Source organism: Eucyclogobius newberryi, unplaced genomic scaffold, assembly GCF_026437365.1.
Source record: "Eucyclogobius newberryi isolate DKJ021-1_F unplaced genomic scaffold, fEucNew1.0.hap1 SCAF_3, whole genome shotgun sequence".
Lineage (NCBI taxonomy): Eukaryota > Metazoa > Chordata > Actinopteri > Gobiiformes > Gobiidae > Eucyclogobius > Eucyclogobius newberryi.
This window is the reverse complement of record NW_027315945.1, coordinates 9,807,029-9,831,471: the sequence shown is the minus strand read 5'-3', so window position 1 is coordinate 9,831,471 and position 24,443 is coordinate 9,807,029. Positions and strand designations below refer to the sequence as shown.

General features: G+C 40.9%; 1 protein-coding gene across 1 annotated transcript; it reads left to right on the top strand.

The window, feature by feature from the left end:
* Positions 1–5,975: 5,975 nt before the first annotated feature.
* tmod4 (tropomodulin 4 (muscle)) lies at positions 5,976–23,749 on the top strand. The gene is made up of 10 exons (XM_072460011.1): positions 5,976–5,995; positions 14,353–14,514; positions 15,491–15,647; positions 16,305–16,424; positions 21,001–21,093; positions 21,182–21,312; positions 22,028–22,135; positions 22,223–22,366; positions 22,448–22,592; positions 23,392–23,749. Exons 2-10 carry the CDS (start codon positions 14,413–14,415, stop codon positions 23,412–23,414), a joined length of 1,023 nt encoding a protein of 340 aa, XP_072316112.1. The 5' UTR covers positions 5,976–5,995; positions 14,353–14,412; the 3' UTR covers positions 23,415–23,749.
* Positions 23,750–24,443: the final 694 nt, after the last annotated feature.

The following is a 24,443-nucleotide window of genomic DNA, read 5'->3' as shown; positions in this document are numbered from 1 at the left end:
ATTCCCCTCAAAAAGTCAAAATTGTAAAAGTGACTTCTTTCTCTCCAAAGGTCAAATCTTACAGAAAGAAAAAAGTGCAGAGAAAATGTACATGATAAATATTTATTTCCATATAGTGTTCTTTCTGTTACAGCAGATTGGATAAAACGGTATGATATTATCACGATATGCATGTCACAATACATTATTTATTACAATATTTTGAAATGAATTGTAGATATGCTATTTTTTCCTTGTAAAGCCTTTGGAATTACTGTCACATTCCGAAGATTTAACATTTAAAAGTGCTAAAAAAAGAGTAACGTCTTCTTCCTCTCTGCACTGAAATGGAATGAAATAGCCACAATATTAATCCAAAATAATAGAAACTGTTCAAAACTGGTACTGGCCTCACCTCTTCATGGTGGTATTTCATCATAACAAGCAGTTTATTTTTATTTATGTTTTTTTTTTTTTAATTTGCTACATTTTTGAACATTTATGTATCTCATGTTTTGAGAGGATCAGTTGTATAGGGGTAGATGATAATGAGTCCCAAATGCCACTTAGAGTATAATGATGAGGGAAAACCAATATAAAATGGTTGAAAGTGAATACCTCTCCTTGAACCGACACCTTAACGTGGTGGAGGGGTTTGAGCGCCCGAATGATCCCGGGAGCTATGTTGTCGGGGGCTTCAAGCCCCTGGTAGGGTCTCCCAAGGCAAACAGGTCCTAGGTGACGAGTCGGACAAAGATCGGTTCAGAAGCCCCCTATGATGAGTAAAAGAACAAGGCCGTTTACGTCGCCCGGATCGGCGTCACCGGGGCCCCATCCTGGAGCCAGGCCTGGGATGGGTGCTCGATGGCGAGCGCCTGGTGGCCGGGTCTTACCCCACGGGGCCCTGCCGGGCACAGCCCGAAGGAGCGACGTGGGGCCGCCCTCCCGTGGGCCCACCACCCGCAGGAGGATCCATAAGGGGCCGGTGCAGAGAGATCTGGGCGGCAGTCGACGGCAGGGGCCTCAGCGACCAGATCTCCAGACACAGAGACTAACTCTGGGGACATGGAATGTCACCTCGCTGGGGGGGAAAGAGCCTGAGCTTGTGCGGGAGGTTGAGCGATACCGACTAGATAGTCGGCCTCACCTCCACGCACAGTTTGGGCTCTGGAACCCATCTCCTCGAGAGGGGCTGGACGCTCCACTTCTCTGGTGTTGCCCGCGGGGAGAGGCGGCGGGCTGGTGTGGGCTTGCTTATAGCCCCTCAGCTCAGCCGCCACGTGTTGGAGTTCACCCCAGTGAACGAAAGGGTCGCGTCCTGTCCTCCGCCTTCGGGTGGGGGACAGGTCTCTCACTGTTGTGGCGGCCTACGGGCTGAACAGCAGTGCAGAGTACCCGGCCTTCTTGGAGTCCTTGGGAGGAGTGCTGGACAGTGCACCGACCGGGGACTCCGTTGTTCTACTGGGGGACTTCAACGCCCACGTGGGCAATGACAGTGACACCTGGGGAGGGGTGATCGGGAAGAACGGCTTCCCCGATCTGAACCCGAGCGGTGTTCAGTTATTGGACTTCTGTGCTAGCCACGGTTTGTCCATAACGAACACCATGTTCAAGCACAAGGGTGTTCATCAGTGCACATGGCACCAGGACACCCTAGGCCGGAGGTCAATGATCGACTTTGTTGTCGTGTCATCTGACCTCCGGCCGCGTGTCTTGGACACTCGGGTGAAGAGAGGGGCAGAGTTGTCAACCGATCACCACCTGGTGGTGAGTTGGATCCGCTGGCGGAGGAGGAAGCCGGACAGACTTGGCAGACCCAAGCGCATTGTGAGGGTCTGTTGGGAACGTCTTGTGGAGCCCTCTGTCAGTAGGGTATTCAACTCGCACCTCCGGGAGAGCTTCTCCCATGTCCCGGGGGAGGTTGGGGACATTGAGTCCGAGTGGACCATGTTCTCCGCCTCCATTGTTGATGCGGCTGCTCGGAGCTGTGGTCGCAAGGTCTCCGGTGCCTGTCGTGGCGGCAACCCCCGAACCCGGTGGTGGACACAGGAAATAAGGGATGCCGTCAGACTGAAGAAGGAGGCCTATCAGGCCACTCTGGCTTGTGGGTCTCCGGAGGTCATCGACAGGTATCGGCAGGCCAAGCGAGCCGCGGCTCGTGCTGTCGCAGAGGCAAAAACCCGGGCCTGGGAGAAGTTCGGGGAGGCCATGGAGAAGGACTATCGGTCGGCACCAAAGAAATTCTGGCAAACCGTCCGGCGCCTCAGGAGGAGGAAGCAGTGTCTCACCAACACCGTTTACGGTGCGGGTGGAGGCCTGCTGACCTCGACTGGGGATGTCGTCGGACGGTGGAAGGAATACTTTGAGGATCTCCTTAATCCCTCAGTCACGTCTTCCGAAGTGGAAGTAGAGACCGGGGATTCAGAGGCTGGCTCATCCATCACCCAAGCTGAAGTCACTGAGGTTGTTCGCAAACTCCTCGGTGGCAGGGCTCCGGGAGTGTATGAGATCCGCCCTGAGTACCTAAAGTATCTGGATGTTGTAGGACTGTCTTGGTTGACACGTCTCTGCAACATCGCGCGGCGTTCGGGGACCGTGCCTCTGGACTGGCAGACCGGGATGGTGGTCCCTCTGTTCAAGAAGGGGGACCGGAGGGTGTGTTCCAACTACAGCTACACCCTTTGCTCAGGGCTGTCCGGTCCCTGTATGACCGGAGCAGGAGCTGTGTTCGCATTGCCGGCAGTAAGTCAGACCAGTTCCCAGTGCATGGCTGCTCTTTGTCACCGGTTCTGTTCATAATTTTTATGGACAGAATTTTTAGGCGCAGTCAGGGGTCGGAGGGTTTCCGGGTTGGGGACCACAGGATTCCATCTCTGCTGTTTGCAGACGATGTTGTCCTGATGGCTCCATCAAACCCGGACCTGCAACATGCACTGGGACGGTTTGCAGCCGAGTGTGAAGCGGCTGGGATGAGAATCAGCACCTCCAAATCCGAGGCCATGGTTCTCGACCGGAAAAAAGTGGCTTGCCCTCTTCAGGTGGTTGGGGTGTCCTTGCCCCAAGTGGAGGAGTTCAAGTATCTCGGGGTCTTGTTCACGAGTGAGGGAAGGATGGAGCGTGAGATCGACAGGCGGATCGGTGCAGCGGCTGCAGTGATGCAGTCGCTGCATCGGACCGTTGTGGTGAAGAGGGAGCTGAGCCGAAAGGCAAAGCTCTCTGTTTACCGGTCGGTCTACGTTCCTACCCTCACCTATGGTCATGAGCTTTGGGTAGTGACCGAAAGAACAAGATCGCAGCCCAGGATGGAGCTGGACTTCTTGATGACTTTGTCCAGCCTCTTCCTCTCCCTCTCTGTGATGCTGCTGCTCCAGCAGGCCACACCATACAGGAGAGCTGATGCCACCACAGAGTCGTAGAAGGTCTTCAGGAGTGGCCCTGTCACTCCAAAAGACCTGAGTCTCCTCAGGAGGTAGAGCCGACTCTGGCTCTTCCTGTCTGTGTTATGAGTCCAGTCCAGTTTATGGTTCAGATGAACACACAGGTACTTAGCATAATTTGTAACCTGTATTATAGTAATTATGTATACAATTCTCCTTAGAAACTATGATATGTTTTATTGGAATTTTTATTTTATTAGTGCCGCAAAAAAGGACAAAAAATTCAAACGTACTCCCGGTAATTGACTTTTCAGACATATACTGTATTGTACAGTAGGGCAAGCTATCCATAGATTTGAGAGAGGGGATTTCTTTTGAGAAAAATTCCAAGCCAAGCCAAGGTCAATCCATCTTTAGCAACCCAAAACTATGTGTTCTTGGAGATGAATGGGGATTATGGCACTTCTTTGAATTCATCCCGTGTCTGTTTGGCGCTTGTGTCCTATCATGCTGCTGATTTCCATTTGGATGCTACGAGCGGCACAAAGCTACAGTTTATCCCTCTGTGGCGTGCTAACTGCAAACCAATGAGCTGTACTACCACTGTTAGACCAGGCAAAAACATTGTTTTATGAATTAGCACTAAATTAATTGTGATGCACAGTGCTGGAGACAAAATGTTTTCCAATAAACAGTTTTATTTGTAATTGGACAGCAGTGTGTTTGTGATTGGCTCTGCACTTCTATTGCTTTGCAGGGCCCAGAGGTGCTGCCAATGCGAGGCACACAGGATAATAATGACAGGGAGACAAGCCAATGGCACCTAGCATCTCCAAGAGCCAATATTAAGTACTGGTGTTACAGCTTTGTCAACCATACACCCTTTTTTTGTCAGCTTCGGCCATATAGAGCCACTTATTAATTCTATGCGTTATTCCATCACTCTCCACTCTAAGCTTCTTTGTCAGCCACAGTTGCCCTGGGGCAGACTGACTGAAGATCGGCTGCAGATCTGTGGCTATGGCCTTCTCAACCACCACCAATTACAATATTGTTCAACACATTCATACCAATACCAATAAATCTCGCATTTTCATTTTCATTTTGGCTTTGCTTCTGCTTAATCTTCAACACATTATGCCAAATTATTCAATATTGTATTATCTGTTATTAATAAATCATTGGCTTTGGGGTAAATGTTGAAAATCCCAGCATGTGTCTCTTTAGCACATGAATAATGAGGGCATTTCTTTGACCTTCAGTGTCCTGCCTCCTGTACTGGGGAAGCTGATAGGGACACTGGCCCAAACCACAGTAGTAGTACATAATAACATGAGATACACTACTGCCTGCTGCATGTCAAATATCAATTATGAATTATTACTGGTAATTGGGAGGATTGTATGTGAGATAACACACACAATATTCAATTCATTCATATTCAATCGATTAATGTAAAACTGTGTTGAAATAAGTTTAAGCAGCATGGAACAAGCATAGAACATTTAGTTTTACATAAAAGAAGACAAAGACAATCATTTTTGAAAATTGAAATTAGAAAAAGAACAACACTTTAAAAAAAATATTTTTAGAAAGTCAAAATATACACAAGGACCAGAAGAAGCTTACACGTACACGTACCACAGAGAAACACCGCTTGGATGGTTTCCTTAAATATTTATACTGTATGATCATTTTACTGAGAACATTTCAAAGTTATGTGGTACACGATATGTGGTACACGATATGTAGTGCAGATTTGGATAATTTCCCCCAAATTATATCATTTAAAATTTACTGCAACTGAGTTTATCTAAAACATGTTTTATTTAACTCTTAACTGGATTAGAAAACAAGAGTTCAAATGAAGCTTTACGTGTGTTCTTTTGGCAGCGAGTTGGTCCAAACTAAATGATTTGAGGCCAATAGTCGACACGCTAGAAGTGCAAGTAGCTGCCCAATATATTGGCCAACTGAGTCTGAATACTTCTTCTAAATGCAGTTATACAAGTATGCAAGTTTCTAAATGTTGGTAGTTGTGAGTAGAAGTGGGCAATATATTGAAATCGAGATAATATCGTAAATTTAGTTTGGAATATCAAGTAAAACAAAATGCTGCAAAATAACTAATTACAATTTAATGTGTTGTAAACTTTCAAATAACGATATAAGGTGATTTTTCTGGACTTTTGTGATTCATTTGACAGACATTTCACATTTGTCAGATAATTAAACCTCAACTCACTCATTTAAAGACATGTTTTACCACATTTCTGTTGGATTGACATATTATTGTCTCACTTGTTATCAGGATACTCCAAAACTAAAACTAATTTGTCTGTCTCCCACAACCAGTCAAATTGTGTTTCTAATCTCAAACCACTAGAGGTCACTGTTTCCTACCACTAATACGAGCTGACAAATGGACATAACTTCACTGTCCAGTGCCCTCTCTCTGAAACGCTGACGTCTGAAAGTGTGTGGACGCTCGCTCGGTATGTCAGCCTCAGCAAAGACAGTAGTGTGAGGAGCAGAGGGAGGTCCCAAACAGGCCAGGGAGGGAGGGAGGGAGGGGGTGAGAGAAAGGAGCCAGAACAAGTGTGCGATCCTGGGGTCTTCAGCACTGCGGTTCTGCCAAGGTAAGTGACCACCACCAGCAACTCTCTCCAGTGTGTCTTTGTCAGCAAGGTTTTAGACATCAGACATATTATACATTTTCAACCTAATATAATAGTACTTTCTTGACGTTACCGTGTGGTCTTCTTATGGTGGTTCTGTTAAAGCTTCAGATCATTTTAAAGCTGGTCAGGAAAGGTCAAATTGTGTCTAAATTGGGATTTTTTTTTTGTATCAATACTTGACTGAGTAGTTTTCGGACTGCATACTTTTACTCCTAATTACTCACTTTACTCCAAGTATTAGTGTTACGACTATTGTGAGAAAAAACATCACCATTTATTCACAATTACTCAGGTCACATCTTTTATTCCTATTATATAACAATATCACTATTACTTGAGTTTGTGACCAGTTTTATGACATAGAACTTTCTATTTATTAAGACAAAAACAGACAGATATAAATAGATTAAAAGGAAAAGGCTTAATTTTGCTCCTAAAATTCACGATAATTATACTGTGACCTTTATCAATTAAACGAATAATCTTGAAATCCTTAATTTGAGTAGTAAAAGTGTTAGTTCCTCTTCTCACTCTTAGTAAATCCACAAGAAAGGAAGAAATAATTAGAACTTTTGTGTTTCTTGCACCGCTCATTCAGACCTGATTTTGTTTTTCTCATTATGTGGTCAATTGTTTTTAATCTTTCCAATTAAAACAACTTCAAGTTATAAATCAGATGTTACGTCTAGACAGTAGTTTCTGCAAATACCTATGTACACTTACTTTAGTACAATGTTTGGCTTCTTTACCCACCTTTGCTTTTAATAATGTCATTTAATACAGCTGTGTTGTAGTTTGAAGGAATATTTCTGAGCTCATAATTGATCTTCATGGTAGCAGTATTGGCTCATGCATTATCTTGTTGTTGCACTCTCTTTTTGTGCGTTTCGTGTCTTGTAGATAAAGCTTCTCCTTGGCAGTTTCAAGTCATGTCAATGTCCATGTCATCCAGTGTATTTTGTTGATTGAGATGTTACAGTTTTAATTATTAAGCCATTATGTTCAGAGTTTGATTGACTATTTTTGTACAAATACATACTGCTGAATGTAACATGGTCCAACAATGCCCAAAATTAGATTAGAATGTCATGTAATATCGGCCCATGAATATGTACTTTATTACACCTACAGCCTTGGTTCACACTAAGCTTGCATTTCCTTTAAGTTAACTTTCCATAACACTATTTGAAATAATTTTGCTGTAAATGTGAAATGCAGCTAGGAATCACTAGCCATCGTAATGGCATCTCATGGTTTTTATATCGCATTTAGTCAATTCACGGTATGATACTTACAACAATGTGTGGAAAGTGAAGGAATACTATAGTATATCCTCTCAAAAACAGCCCTCACAGCCCTTTAGCGCCATCAATATTATCATTATCCCTAAAAAGTTATGCATTACCTTAGAACAAACTTTTAAAGGACACATATTCTGCATTATTTCCGTTGTTATTTGTCTCTAAACTTTCTCTCAGTCAGGATTTTGGTGTTGGCCACTGACAGCAGAATGAATTACCCTGGGGAAACAAACAAAAGCTATATGCTGCCCCGTAACATAAGATCACAGTTGTAATGATTAATTTACAGCAGAAATGCTCCGAAAGAGGCTCGCAACTTAAATACAGCACAGAAGATCTCTGGTTTTGTATGACACAAATCTGGGACATTTGAAACTGAGTGCTTTGTGAGGAAACCTTGTAAACAAGATGAATAAAACAAGCGTGAATGCATTTTAAACAACTTCAGGTATGTTTTTGACGAGGGGACCACACTATTAAATGGTTAAAAGCTCAAAAGATGTGTGCTTTAAAATGTGTTGTTTATCACTGCTTTCCATCTGCATAGTTGGCCCACATTCACCTTCAAAAACCCTTCCAAACACCCGTTTCTTGCAATTATGGAACTCTAAACAAGCTATGATGGGGGGAAAAACAGCATTTGAACTTTTTTACTTTGCACCTCAGATAAAAGGGAGCATGAAGTTTTAGAATCTGAAGGAGCAACCGACGCCGCAGAGGATTGGCACGGCTGGAAGTAGCTGACTTGTGAAGCTAAAATTAAGCCGGCAGCTAATGTGGAATGTTACACTTGGGCAGTAAGACGTGGGCAAACTGACCCCGCTGATGGTGACAAGTCTTCTGAGCCAATACCAGCGCTTTCACCCGCTCCCGCTCATTAAGAAGGAAAACTCTCCTCGGAGAATACAAAACAAGCCAATATTTCAGGCTGGTCCAGAATCTAGACTAGTTGTGTAAATTATTTTATGTGTGGATGTTTTGGGCCACATGGTAAATAGCTCTCTGGAATTCATGGTGTCTAACCTTCGTCTCAGTGAAACAGAATTGGTTCAATTTATCCTTGACTCATACAGACCAGAAGTTCAATATGTCAGGGTTAGTTTGTAGGAGGCTCAAAAAGGAACCGGGTAAAAAATGTCTTGAATATGTCAGAATATAAACAATAATGTAAGTTAAGGTGATCATTTACTAGATACAAGCATTTTATCATCGAAAGGTTTAAATGACAACTGGCCCAGAATTATGTTATGTTACTAAAAGGATCTAGATAATGCTTTTCTTTTCAAATTAAGACGTTTCAACTTCCATCCGAAAGGCATTTTTAATCTGAATGACTGAAATTAATTTAGAAACTTTTGGATGAAACAGATATTTGTCTATGTTGGACTTGCCTTAAGGCCCACTGTCCCTGATCAAGGACGGTTTGGGCTTTTATTCCCATTAACTCCAATGGAGACATTTTTCTTCAGTTTTCTTATGCTACAGAGACATGCTATACTGTTGGAAAGCTTAATGCGCACACTCAAATTTGGAAATATTTTTGATTTGTAAAATTGCAATTAAATAACACTAGGCGAGGATGGGAAAATAGGTGGGCCTCTTACAGTTAAAAAACAAATAAATAAGAAAGACGCAAAATATGTGCCAACACAAAACATAGTCCAATTTATTCCTCCAAAGTTTGAACTCTGCGCCACATGTTTTTACTGATGGCTGTAGATTAAAAACCTGAAGCCAATCCGAATCTCAGTCTTGACTAAACTTTGACTAATCACATAGCCCTATTTGACTTGTAACTACATTAACTACTTGATAAACTACTACAAAATCATGATTTACATTTCTGAGGGTTTAACATCTTTCTCCATGGATTTAAAAAAAAGTTGTTTTTCTTGCATCTGTGTTCATTTTGATCGCTAAATACAGTCAATTTAGCATGGAGTGCTCAACTGGGTCATAATATACACCGATAAAAGCTCACAACTATCTCAGCGAGGGACTAATAGTTGCCAGTACTGTGGCTATTGTGTCCAGTACTTTGTGTATTGTTAAAACGTCAAGACTTTTGAAGTTTGAAATGAGGTATTTTGCTCAACAAATACTGGGGGAAAATCCAATTAGACCAAAACATCAAAGTACATGTGCCATAATTTTAATTGAATTCGTGCAAGCTACACCTCTTTTCTTGGTCTTTTTGTTTGTATTTGTACTGTTTGTTCTTTCTATAAAAAGGAAAGAAAAGAAACGAGGCACTTTGCTCTGTTGATTATGGAAGCTTCTCTTATGTCTCAAAGGCTGTCAATTTAGTTTTTCTTATTGCCATATTTTCTTCTGAAATTTCTTGCGGTATTTGTCGACTAACATTTATATGGGACAGCAGCAGAATGGAGAAATCATGGAGTATCCATCCATCCATTTTCTACCGCTTGTTCCCTTTCGGGGTCGCGAGTGACTGGAGCCTATCCCAGTGACTTCGGGCCTTAGGCGGGGTACACCCTGGACAGTGGCCAACTCATCGCAGGGACACACAGAGACATGGACATTACAGACAGTTCACTCTCACATTCATTCACTAGGGCCAATTTAGAGTCACCAATTTTGCTCACACATGCATGTCTTTGGACGGTGGGAGGAAGCCGGAGAACCCGGAGAGAACCCACGGTAACACGGGGAGAACATGCAGACTCCCCCCAGAGCATCATGGAGTATGTTGGATTCAAATTAAGTTGAATTAGCCTTTTAAAAATGTAAATACACATTACATTTCCCTTATACCGGTCGTTGTTTTCGTATAAACACAGGCTTTTGAGTGCAGTTTGGATCAATGACATGGTTACGTCATAGAGAGCTTTTGTCAGGCACCCTTTGTGTCTTTTGTCAAGCAGGAATTTCTGTGGTAAATTTTTGTGACTTTTATTTGTAATACTTGAACGACCAGAGAATAAAACAAATTGAGGATTTCATGGTGGCATAAAAAGGGTCCAGTTCCAAGACCTGTGGAGACTTCCTGTAGGGATTACATGTTCTCTTGCTTCAAACACATGAAACCTGAGCGTGGGACTTTTATTCTTAAATAAAAACGTTTTTTTTAAAAATGCTTACGTAACGTCTTTATCATTTAGACTGAAAGTGAAAATGTACACCTGTACACTTAGCTTCAGTGTCAAAAACACACACATCCTCACTGGAGGTCAACGCAGCTGCTGTGACTGACTGGTGTCTGTGTGGAGATTACAATGTATGTGTTAATTATATCATATAGTCATAGTCATATCACCCAGCCCTACGCCTGACCACGGCTCCTGCCTAGTTTAAAAAGGATTTCAATAGGAGACAGTAAAGGTAACAGTATGGACTGTGGTGAAATAGCAGTTTGATTGTGGCTTGCATTGTTTGGTATTTTTGGAAGGTTACTGCAACATTGTGTCATTACTGATGTGTTTTTTTAATATCTAATGGAGAGACATTATATGCAAAATCAAATTCAAGTGTTTTTAACTGTTTAACTATTTGTATTTATTTCAAGTTTTATTTACCCTCTCGAAATTGTCTTGTAGTGCTCTGCAATAAGAAAATCCTGGTTATCCCCTAACCCCCATGTACATGTCCACTGCTGCCATGACCTGAGAACCAGTAAGTCAGTATGGCCCGGCAGCTTCCTTTTATTAAGCCATTTTAGATCAATATTGTGATTACATGATGAAAAAATATCCACATGTGTCATAGATTGTACCTTTACAACAGACAAAAGCCTTCTTTAGGTAAACAGTATAAGAAAAGAGTTTTTTGCATTTGACCCATCAATGCCGACCTGTCGGGCGCAGTGAGGAGGTCAGAAGTAGCACCTGAAGAACTCTGTATTTGAGACTAAATGCAATATTTTGTTCTTGAAAGCTCTCGGTTACTTCTGTATTTATTTCAAGCCAGAATTTCACTGGACTCTTTATAAATGTGGTGGTTTGATATTGCGCCGCAGCAACAGGTGCAGTAGATGGTTCAAATTATTATTAGTTGTTTAGAAAACCAAGAATGGATGGCTGACATGCACTTCCAAAACACTGTATTCATTAAGTGATTTACAAATAGCTGAATTTCCATATTGTATTGTTTGGTATTAACATTTACATGAACGTTAACACTGATTGCTGCATAGCTGTCTCCGGACGTACGTCATTTCCTGTGCCACCAGAATGTCCCTGCCATCGTTTGGCTGTTATCAGATAGGCGGGAGATAAAAATAGTAAAAATTTTATTGTTTTGCTCCAAAATACAACAAAATCTTGATACTGGTGACACAGCAGCCATGGGCGGAGAAGATGGTGATATTTTAAATCAACCCCGAGGGATGGAAGAGAATAGTGTCAAACAAATGACCTGGAGATTGAATTAGATTGTTGTAGAAGTCGGGATACAACACCTCCAGCCACTGTGTGGGGTCATTTTGCCAAAAGGATTCTGGTAAGCTTAACGGACATCTCTCAATATCGGGATTGAATTTAAATATTCACCAACTTCTCTGTCCATGGCTGCTGTGTCGCCAGTATCAATATTTTGTTGTATTTTGGAGCAAAACGAGAACTTTTTTAAAGATTTTGTTGCCTGTAGGCTTTATTAGACAGGAGAGGACAGGGTGAAATGGGGAATGAGAGCGAGGGGAAGACAGTAAATCGTCGGAGTCGGGATTTGAACTGCTAAGACTGCGGCTGGCTGCACTTGGAGCCTGGCATACGTGTGCTGTGACTTAACCGCTCGACCACCAGGCAGTACACGTTAACGTTCTAACAATTTGTATCTCCAGCCTTTCTGTTAACACTGTTTGTTTTCACCCAAAAGGGCCGTGGCCATTGCGCTAGCCCAAAAGTACCCATATGACCAGAGACATCTCTGAGTAAGGATTTAGTCAATGGCCCTTACGTTACTTTACATCTGTCTGTATCCTGTAGTTTTCTCAGCTCAGGTCTCCCATGGCACATCTTCGCCGTTGAGTCACTTTTGCCAATGACAAATGCGGCCTGTGTCCACCTCACTCTGTTTGGCTATTCTTAGTTTGTGTGCACTGAGCGAGAGGTTTAGAGTTACAAAGACATTGCTTCTCCATCTTTATCTTTCATGGTCTTAAAGGCAAAGTACATTTCAAACATAGTTTTAACAAAATATATGTCTACTGAGTCATAATCTGGTAGAAATACAATGACACTCTGAAATATAAGAGACATATGTATGATACGTATGATCGAAATGATGGTTAAGGATAGGGCCCGTAATACGAATAGCCAAGACTCAGTGTGCAATGTATGAAAATGTGTTGTGAGCCAGTTTCTTTCTGATTTAACTACATTTTTATCTAAATGTGTCTTCAAAACATCTTGTAGCTTGTAGGAATGTCAAAATTACCCAGTTAATCGATAATAGTGACTATTCAGGTCACAATATAACCGTACTATATCGTACAATATAATCGGCTTTATTGTCTGCAAACCAGGAAGATGTCGGTGTAATCCCTCATTCGTCCAGGAGTGTACCGTAGTGAATATTCAGTTATCGTCATCTGGACTCTGTTTTTACGAAAAACAAGTTTTTCCTATATTTTTCTTCTGCAAACCATGAAGTACAATTGGTGCGCTGTCAGCATGCTAGTTGTCGTTAGCATTACTGTGATGGCAAAATTCTGCTCTAGCCTCTGAAAGTTACACGTATGAACAAATGGTGATGAATAAGAATGCTATTATCTTTGAATTAGACAACGTAAATGTAATTAAGGATTTCACAGTATGTTGATTGGTTAATTATCTCGAATAATCTTACAATTGCCTATAAACTGTAACCTAAAGTGTTAAATGTCTATTGTAGTGAATGAGTTCATTAAAGTAGCAAACACTCACTGCTTTCTTTAGCATTGCTAACATTTTTTGAATTTTCTTTAGACTCACAGTAAAAGTCGATGGTGTATTGCAGAATCATCTCTCCGGAGTATTGCTGTTATATTATTGGAAGTGTATTAGGAGTTTTAGATGACTGCCATGCCATGCTCAGGTCAGGACACCCCTAGGCTCAGACAAGGGACCTATTTAAATTGAAAGAGTGACAAGGACAGTGGGGTCCCCAGTGTGATTCTGCTTCGGCTGCCAGGCCCCTGGAGTTAGCCATGTACTTTTTAAAGGATTGTTTGTGTGTAAACTTTGTCAAATTAAAGTGTAGAGGTGCTCCTAGAATGCAGTCACCAAAACCAAACTTTAATAAAAACTCAGTTTTATCCTTGAGAGTGCATAGATTTGTCTTGTTTGTTCACTTAATTTACTTTATTCCTGACAAAAATGAATTGCACTGTTAAGATCTACAGTAAATGGTGATCAAAAATATCTTGTGATCACGACAGTGATGATTTCACAAACATAGCAACTTCCTTTGGTGATTCAGTGCAATATAAAACAATGAACAATGATAAAACAACCCATATAAAATCAAAAAGGGCATGTATTAAAGTTTTTTTTTAATCTACTATAGGATCAAAAAAAAAGGCTTACTGTGTTGCTAAAATGTACAGTTAATGAGTATAGTGGGAACTAAAAGAACAGAAAGCTCTAAATCTCCTAAAAATGAATTTGATACTGATAATTTGGGCTGTTAATGAATGAATACATTTTACATTTGTTTGCTTGTAATCTATGACAGCAGAGAAAAAAACTAGACTAGATATCATGTATTTACAATTACAGGGGACATATTTTATCAAATCAACTTTACTACATGTTTGAGTAAATCCTGTATTTTCCCGGTTAAAGTTTGTCCTGAATGCAGCCTGCTGCGATGAAATGTCACTTTGAAGAGGTCAGGTCTGAGGTTTTGAACAGGAAATCAATGGACGTTCTATTTTTTTTTATCTTACTAAGCTGTTGTAGATCTATATTGCGGTTTACCGTGAACAAAATGTAAAAGGATGATCTCCGTATGAAAAGCATCATATGTCTCCTTTAAACATGCCTCTCACATCCTGTGTGTCTCCCTCTGTTGCAGTGCTCTGTTGCTCGTGTGTGTGACTGAGTGTGTGCGCATGTGATCGGACCCTCCGGAGCCATGTCGGACCCCAGGGACATCGACGAGGATGCTCTCCTCAAGGGCCTCAGCCCAGAGGAGCTGGATCAACTGGAGTATGAGCTGCAGGAGATGGACCCCGAGGTAAAACGGAGAGCACGGTTTGGCCTTTTTTTATGTGTGGTGTTCAATCAGATCAGAATAGTGAGTTATTTCTGTTAAAAGTAAAAGTAAGAGTAAATGAGCTCCCATAGCATAATCAAACTTTAGTCACTATTTTGCAGGTCGACTAAAGAAATTCTTGTTCAACTAAAGATATGCCCTATCCATCAATGAATGACTACAGGGTTACAAGCGTACTATTTTGACAAGACTTCATCAAATGGAGCAAGAGTTGAGACTCGACGTGGACTTAAATACCAGTGACTCTAGACTTAAGTTGGACTTGGAGCCCTGTTACTTGAAACGACTTCCTCTTCAAAAAAACACAGTAACAGTGTTTTTTAGTATTTTATTTTTACAATTGTTGATAGTTAGAAGTACTTTTAGAGTTAGATTTAAAGGAACAACCTGACAAGTGTCCCTCACCTACATATTTGTACATTTGGTAATTTGGTAGAAAGACTCAATAGGACTTGAAACTCAAAGCTCAGGAATTGGACTTGACTTAGACTTGAGACTTGATAAATAACATGCCAACACATTTCTTTTGTTTAGTTTTCTCATACTCACATACTTTTTTGGCCATACTGAGGAGTCCTGGGACAAGCTCCAATGTTTAAGGGGCACAAAGTTTCCAATAAAATAAAGTATGACACTGCATAAATATACATTTTATTTTTACAAAAAAAAAAAAATGACACAAATGTTTCTCACCTCAAGACTGTGTAAAAATGATTGATTGATTCTTACAAACAAAAAAACAAACAAACAAACAAACAAACTATAATCATCTGTCAAGCATTCTTTCTTCCAGGGAAAATCCCCAACATAATGTGCTCTGTCTCATTTTCAAACACAATCCACTATTGCCAAAGATTTCTCAGTCCACAGTCCACTTCTCTATGCTCTTGTGCCTTAGTGCTACATCAACATGACCTCTGACCCTGTGTTCTCCCAGAATGCCATGCTGCCAGCTGGATTCCGGCAGCGTGACCAGACAAAGAAGACTGCGACGGGGCCGTATGACCGGGACGCCCTGATGCAGCACCTGGAGAAGAGCGCCATGGAGGACCCCGACCGAGAGGACCCGGTGCCCTTCACCGGGGAGAAGAAAGGTGCTTTAAAATGGCATCAGGATGCATTCATGAAACATTGTAGGGGCAAAGCTCATTGTACAACCTCAAAAATTAATGATCTACAGTTTGTTTGGGTTGGTTTGGACCTTTGGCGCCCAAACCACAATGCAGCCATATCATTGGTCCAGTCTGGTCATTGCTATCAACATTGCTATTTCTCTTATAGTGCAATGTTAGTTAATTGCTGTATGTGCAATTTTTCCACAATCTCTAAAACATGTACATTTTGAGAACCATGCCAGCAAACACTATCACCAACACATGAAGCATTTGTCTTTATTATAATGGTATGTTTCTACAAAGCGTTTCTGCACAGTCTAGTAGCTGAGACTGGATCATTTACAAGTCAATGACTTTGGGGCCAGTTCCAGCACATTTGTGCTGCTGAACGGAAAAGTTCTGTGTCCAACGTGACCATAGAAAAGAACAAATAAAAAAGATAAGAAGAACTGAAGTGGAATTTATTTTGGAGATGTTTTACAAATCCTCAAAAGCCTGAACACACTTGTGTTTTGATCAGAATGATCCACAAAGAGCTTTAACCAAACTGTTAAATGAAGACTTAAGTCCCTATTTACATTCAAATCTACAAGCTCATTTTAACGGCTTTGGTTTGTTTTTGGTTTCTTTGTTTAGGAAAGGCATTTATTGCCAAGACGAAAAAAGAGATCCCTGCGAACGAGCAGATCGTCCTGGAGCCTGAGCTGGAGGAGGCTCTGAAGAACGCCACCGATGCCGAGATGTGTGACATCGCAGGTAACGCCACACACACTGAGACACAACGGTACACAACGGTAAAGAGAAGCCTGACAATTTGGATACGACACTACATTCGCTCTGCAGATCATGGAGAGGCAGTTTCTATTGCAAATAAAATGTTACTCAATTCAGTTTTTATGTGTAAACCCTACAGCCCTGAATGTGCAGAGGAGGACAGGACAAAACCAGGAGTCATGCTGTTGTCATCGTATGAGACAGACTTCTACTGAATGAGGACTATAGCATAAACTAGTCATCAAGTTTGTTGTGATGTGCACGCAAAATGTGAACAAATAATATATCTAGCTCACCCTTATTTTGGCTGTAGAGTGAATGAATAATAGACTGGCGTATCAAGCTTATAATTATACATCTGAACTAATGTTATGAAGACCCCGATTCTAACATTGAGAATATTGTTTTTTGCGTTTACTTTTTTATTGACTTTGACTGAATATGGCTCCAACTGTTGCTTCTATTTACTGCTATTTCTGATCAAAGAAATACAGGACAGTTGCTGGACCAGTTGCTGCGATTGAATTTTCCTTCCTTTTTGTCAGCTATTTGTCCTCACCGTGCACATTTCTCACCATCACTTATCACTCTTGCGTCATTGGCCGATGTTAATGTGTCATCCCGGCGCCCTGACCCACATAGTCCAGACACAGAAGCTTTGTGTACCCCGGGCAGTAGCTTCATGTTGTTCCCAGGCTGCAGAGGGGAAGCTAAGTAGTCCCCAGCAGCACACCAACAGGCCACGGCAAACATGCGATGGGCTCCAATTCTCCGCGCTCAGCAACACTAAAATAAATAGGCTTGGATCTGGACCGGGGGGGGGGGGGGGGGACAAACCAGAGACATCAGGAGGGATCAGATGGACAAGACATAGTTTGTTTTACTAAACTTGTTTTCTATCCAGAGTTTGGCTAGAAATTTGATTCAAACAAGTGTGAATGAAGCTAAATACAACTCCAGGTATGTTTTATGAGCTTGGTCAGGACCACCTTAACTGGAGGATTTTGCTTATCGTGAATGTTTATGTGGTTTTCATTCGGAACTACTGCAAAGATGTAAAATGTATGAGTCCTAGTGTTGAGCCAGGGGGAACACCGTGCCCAAAAAGCAATGTTCCATTTGTTTTCCTCATACTCGTTATTTATTCATTGACGTGGCAAACTCCTTCCGTCACCACAGAAACATGCCTTTCAGTCCTGCACCCCGTCCCGTCACACCGTGCGTACATCAGTGTCTTGCCCAAGGACACATCGCCCACTTATATTGCCAACAGTAAAAGGGAATTCAAGGGAATTGAATCGTTAGCCTTTTGGTACGAGAGATGATGTCTGAACAAATGGTGTGCAACAAATTTCCATTTACAAAAGATCAATATAAATGTACAGAAAGAATGTAAGAGGATTCACACAAAGCCTAATGACAATATAGACATTTACTACTCAGTTTTACGATGAATCGACAGTGGGCCGTAGCTCAAATTGGACAAAGTTGTATCATATTGACTGAAACTATCATTGGACAAGTACTAAAACAACTTTGTATGAGGATGACCACCCAGTGAGATTGCCGTGGTCCCAGGCTGCCGTGCTCTGGTCTGGAGGAGGTCCAGAGACAGGTCATGGAGCAGTTAGTCTCTGTCGCGCTTTTGTTTTGGCTTTTTGACAATCGGTGGAGCAGCTTCACAAGTTTGCATGAGAGAGAGAGAGAGGTGGAGGGATGAAGAGATGGAGAGAGTGGAGAGGGAGATGGGGAATTAATCTTCATCCTTGATGCAAAGCATTAGCACCGAGGCTATTTGCAGTTCGCACATCGATGGTGAAAGTAAAGCTTCTGAAGGCTATGCTATGGTGGAATATAAAAATGTTGCAGTGACACAATATTATTTATGGTTATCCGCTTGTCTTATGTGATCATTTTGTGTTCTAAATATGTACCTGGATCGCACACTGTTAATGTTGCCTCGTGAAAGCTTGCTCTTGACATGAATGAAAGAATACAGGTCACGATCAGCATTGTCTATAGTCCATATACACTGATGTACACATTTTAATTTTCATGCATAAACATCTCTGCATCTAAGTGTAATGTTGGTAATAGCCTTGTGTCTAATTTGCCAGTCGTATTTAGCTTAGTTTACGCTTGTTTGAGGATTCCTGTTTAGTAAGTCTTCTCCCCACTGAGCCTCAAAAAATACTCATCGAGCTTCCTAGATTTGTGACGTCACAGGTCAAGCTCCGAGATCTTCTGTGCGGTTGAAAGTCCGTAAATCATCGCCAGACTCGTTCTAATCACGTTCATATTAACTGTACACCAGCATTAGCATGTCAGGGGTATGCTAGCTTTTGGTCACAGAAATAATGCATGTTTTTTTTTAAGTTTCTTTGTAATAAAATCTCCCATGTATCACATCACAAACTCCCACCAGAAAAGTTACATAGTGCACCTTTAAATTTCACCTTCAAATTTGTCTCAGGTGGGAATCATTTCAGGTTTATGTAGAATATAACTCAGGAATTGTAGTTTTTGTCTTTCTGTGTCGTTTATTTTAATTTATGTTTGTCATTTTGTGGTTCCCCGACACCCCCCTTTCTGTTTGGCACTTGGAGCAGGCAGCTGTCTCTCCTCATGGGCCCATCCCAAACTGACCCTCACCACTATCCACTCTGTTCCACTGTACAACTAGCACCAGCAGCGTCGCCCCCTGGTGGCAGGACACGGCAGCAGCTCCAGAATGCAAACAGTTGTGCAGTGTTTGGTGATGGAGAGCTCATTTTCACACTGCAATCAGAGCATTAGCATCGGGCTATTTGCAGCTCTCAAACTGTGGCGTCATGACAGTACTGAAAATACTGTCAGGACCAGATAATGTGATTAGTGGGGCTGAATATGGCAGCTTACTGTTGTATCGTGCATGTGCAAAACTATTTCTATTGCGTTAAAGCTGGCAGATATACTGAAACATTGATTGAACTGCTATTATTGTTTTGGTGCTAGGCCAAGTTAGATTATGAATTGCAGAGGTGTGACCGCTTTGAGTCATTAATTACCTAATGTTTACACTTTCTGTGAATGGTTCTTCGATCTAAAGTCCTGTTCACAAATATAGAAGTGGAGAGGGACATGTCGGAGTTTGTTCCTCTTATCGACTGTATCGCTAAGCATTTACATTTTAGAACATTTATGATTGATTGTAGTTATAGTGTTTGAATTTTGTCCTTGGGATGAATTATTTTTTTCTTTAAATCAAGATGTAAATTTATGTTATTACCACCAAGCTTGCAATATTTTATGAAAGATTAACATTTCATTTTTGACTTGTTTATTATGACATCTCCTGTAAGGCTGAAAAGTGTGATTAGAGCCAGTGCGTTTGTTCATCTCAGACAAAAGCCTTATCAGGTTGAACAGACTTCCATTTGAAAACCAAGCCAGCCGTGTATAAGGTCGCCCTCTGCTTATGACTTTCTAATCGCACAAAAGCAGCAGAAATTCCTTTCGTTTCAATATTGTCGGTGTAAATATTTCACCCCAAGAAAGAAATGCTCGGTGCATTTTAGTTAGTTCACTCATATCTAAATCAAAACTTCACATAAAAATTACAGTGCCCTTTCCTGAGAACTAATACGAGAACATATTGTAAATGAAATTATACATTCATACTTTTACATAATACAAACATTCTAGGGTTTTGTGTTAAAATAGTGTGTGTTTGCAACAGAAATTATGGCACCTAAAAAGAAACATAATCCAAGAAACAAACATCTCAGCTTCTTTGACCAATGGCTATTGTTGTAGGATAGTACTGCAATATCGATATTATGGCCATATTTATACACAATCATTTCCATTATATTCAATAATTCATAACAAGTGCATGCCGTAATGTATTGTTCAAATTACTTAACATTGACGAAAACGAGAATAAAAATAAACCTTTTTCAACATGTAATCAGTCATTTGACCAGGCGTGGTCCAAGGTAAGAAAGGTTTCAAAGGAAGTCATCCAGACACTGTTTAAAAAAATAAAAATAAAAGTTGTTTTGGTGCCGCTTGTGGTCGAAGAGTTCAAATACGGCAATCTCGAGAATTTACTGCATGTCCTGTCCCAGTCTCACCCCCATATCATGCTGCACTGCCCTGTCCAATACAAAAATCCGTAAAAAAAAAAGACAAGTCATTCTTTCTTTCAGATGGAAATCCAAATGTCAAATAAAAAATAAAACAGTGTCTGGATCTTTCAAACTTTTCCTTCTGTAAAAAAACTCAATACTGTCAATTGGAGGATCTTGGTTTTATATATTTCGTTTGTTTTGATAACGATTATAGCATTAGCAATGGCATTACTTTTGCAATAAAGATTATATCATTGTGCAGCCCTATATTGTTGTGTCATTGGGCAAGACTCTTTGCAACATGAAGGCGGTGTTTGAGTGCGTAGATGAACAATAGCATACTGTAGCACTCAAACCAATCATTTATATGTGCAAACCTGATCACCCAAATGGAATATTATATTGATATCTCGATTAAAATGTGAAATATTTCTCTCATCTTGCAGCTATCCTGGGAATGTACACGCTGATGAGCAACAAGCAGTACTACGACGCTCTGGGCACCACGGGCACCATCGCCAACACGGAGGGCATCAATAGTATGCGCGAAACTCACTCAAAATACACGTTCTTCTGTTCTATCCTTTCGTGTCGACGTTAGATGAGATGTTCTGTTGTGTTCTCCAGGTGTTGTGAAAGCAGATCCGTTCAAGATCTTCCCCGACGAGCCGCCAAACACCACCAACGTAGAGGAGACCCTGGAGAGGATCATCAGCAACGACAGCAGCCTGACAGAAGTCAACCTCAACAACATCAAGGTCAGACACATTTATTGCGCAAAATAATCTTGAACAAGCTTTTAACCTTGTTACAACAGCGCTTCCCCATCATGAGTTTACTGAAAGTTGTGTTTTGATAGATTCCTGCATGTTTGAGTAATCCTTTAGTATCCTGCAACTGAAGCTCGAGTGCTCAGAAACGTGTTGTTTTCACCTACCCCCTATCCCCGCCAACATCCCTGTACTATCACTAGTGTGATTATTTGAGAAATGAAGATTTCAAGTGACATTTTGAATTCTAAAATGTCACGTAGCCACTTTAAATGTCACTTGTCAGTTCTGCAGTTTTGAACAGGAAGTCAATGGAGCTGTTCCTATTATTAAGCCATGATTCTACTTATGTTAAAGTTCAATGCAAAGTACCTGAAAAAAGCACATTATGTCTCCTTTAGAACAGAACCATTTGAACAACCAAGAGAGAATGATGAGTAGTTTAAATATTGGAGAGATGTGGCGTACGGTACAAGTACATTCTCTCTCATTCCCCATTTCTCCCTCTCTTCTCCTGTCTAATAAAGCCGACAAGTCAAAACCTTTTAAAAAAGAAAAGTAGAACGCTTCTTTTCATTAGTTTCATTTCGTTTTTATTATTTGACAAACATATCAGTACTTTTAGCCAACATAAATGTCAACTTTTAGTCAGTCAGTCAACAAAAATGAGTCTCATCATTTTGTCACGTGTGTTTTTGTGCAGGACATTCCCATCCCCACACTAAGAGAGGTCTTTGAGGCCATGAAGGAAAACTCACACGTAGAATCTTTGAGCATCGCCGCGACACGCAGCAACGACCCTGTGGCCTACGTAAAGAGTCCTGTCTTGTCATGTTCACCTACTACAGTATATATGAAGTATATCAAGTAATAGTATCCATGTGTGTTTTATGCTAAGGCATGTGCTGAGATGCTGCAGGAGAACACAAGCTTGCAGAGTCTTAATATTGAATCAAACTTCATCACTAGCGACGGTATGAGGGCTATTATCAAAGCCATGACCAGCAACGCCACTCTGGTGGAGCTCAAGATCGACAACCAGGTTAGAAAGACTCTCCAGAATAAAAGATGAAGTCAGAAAGAGCTCTGTGATAATGTAGGATGTCAAATCTTGTTGGGACAGAGGCAGAGACTGGGGGACTCAGTGGAGATGGAGATCGCCTCCATGTTGGAAAATAACTCTAGTATCCTGAAGTTTGGATATCACTTTAACCAGCAGGGTCCTCGTACCAGAGCTGCCATGGCAATCACACGCAACAACGACATGAGTAAGTACACAACTGCAAGGATGTTGTCAAAGATACAGTTATTTTTTTATTTTTTTAAACTTAAATGCTCTGTACCTGATGTTTATTTATTCTAGATCATTAAAACATCCTTTAAATCATGAAATATAAAGTGAAAACAAATGTTTGTGGAATACAAATCTGATAAAGGTGCTAATTTTCTTAAAGTCTATACATGGACTATACATCCCACCAAAACGTAGTGAACACAATTATGTTTCAGATTCAACTAAACATTTTGCTTATTTGTCCCCAGTTTGACAATTTTTATAAGGTTTATAATTGTACTTCCTGGTTGGACATGTGCACAAATATGACATAGGTAGAGGTAATCCCACGACTGTTACCTGCAAACAAAACATCAATTATGATTAGACAAACAATAATACCATACAACACCTTTATTTAGTCAAAAAGTGTAAATTATCTCTGTGTTTTCAATGGCATGTTGCATATTGATGACATCACAAGGGATTCTGTTTTAGATCTCAGCACTACTTCCTGTAATTTTAAACTCTTATTTTTCAAAATGTCTTCAAAAACTGCAACTTAACGCTAAATTATAATTATAAATAAAGACTTCAAAGAAACTGCCAGGAAGTTGTTTCTCTCACATGGTTCAGCATAAGAATGAAAGTATGGACTCCAGCAAACAATTCAAACTTAAACATGTTCCTGACTCTGACTAACCCTAAGTCTGGTACACAAATGTTGTTTCTCTTGACACAGACACAGATTCGAGACTAGTTTCATTAATAAAAATTCATACATTTTCATTCAGTTCGCCAGCAGAGACTAAGATGAGTCTGCCTGGATTCCGACGTCACCGGTCTGCCTTTGCGGAGCCAAATCGTACCCGGACACCATGACCTCCTCTCCATTCCCCTCGGATGGATCCTGGGGCTTTGAGCGCGTGGTCCAGACCTCTATCATGTTCTGCCATTTCATTTCATGTGCTGTAGACTGCCCCTTCTCCATAAAGATGTGTGTGGGTCAACTGTGAGCTGTCGTCTTTGTGCTTTAGTCCGCGCATCGTCCCAATCAGAACGCCCTCATCCATGACAAATGTTCAACGTGGTGCTATTTGTGGGAAAGAAACATTCTGTAAATAATTGAATAATAAACACTATATATTCTGCTATTATTGTACATGTTTGCACGGTTTAATCTGAGTATTTGTGTCGGCCATGTGGTCATTAGCGCACCTTTGAAGCGAATGTTGAACCAGATAATTAGTACTAAACATAGTCGTAATAGTTATGGAGCTGTCTTAAGTCCAGTATTTGGCGTGGGTTTTAAAGCAATTGCGCGGATCAGATCTCAAGCCAGGGCAGGCACGTGTTGCTCTCTTTCAAATACACTATTAAAAGACTATATAGAAAAAGAAACATTGGTGTTGTCTGGCCTGCTATTTCCAAGGGATTCGGATGATTAAAGGCGCTGTACGTAACAACTCTGCTTCATGGAGAATAAAATGCTCTATAATGAGATGCTGACAATGCACAATGGACTTATTTTCACCCAAATAGAAGCTTTTACTGTTTCTGTGTGTTGCGGCAAAACAGATTTAATTTTATCACTGTAAATGAACAAAAAAAATCCAGTACAGCCCCTTTAAGTATGGTAAGTCTCCTGGTGGTACTTGGGTTTCTCTGCAGTTCTGGATTTGCACAATTTACAATCAATTCTATTTATTTTGGGCCTTTTTATAACCCTTATTTAAATCTACTCAAGTCTTGTTTTAATTTAATCCTATTTTAGACCTGATTTGAATCACTAGTTGGTATTTGGTGTGAACAAGATTGAGAACCTTTGATTTAAACAACCAAGCTG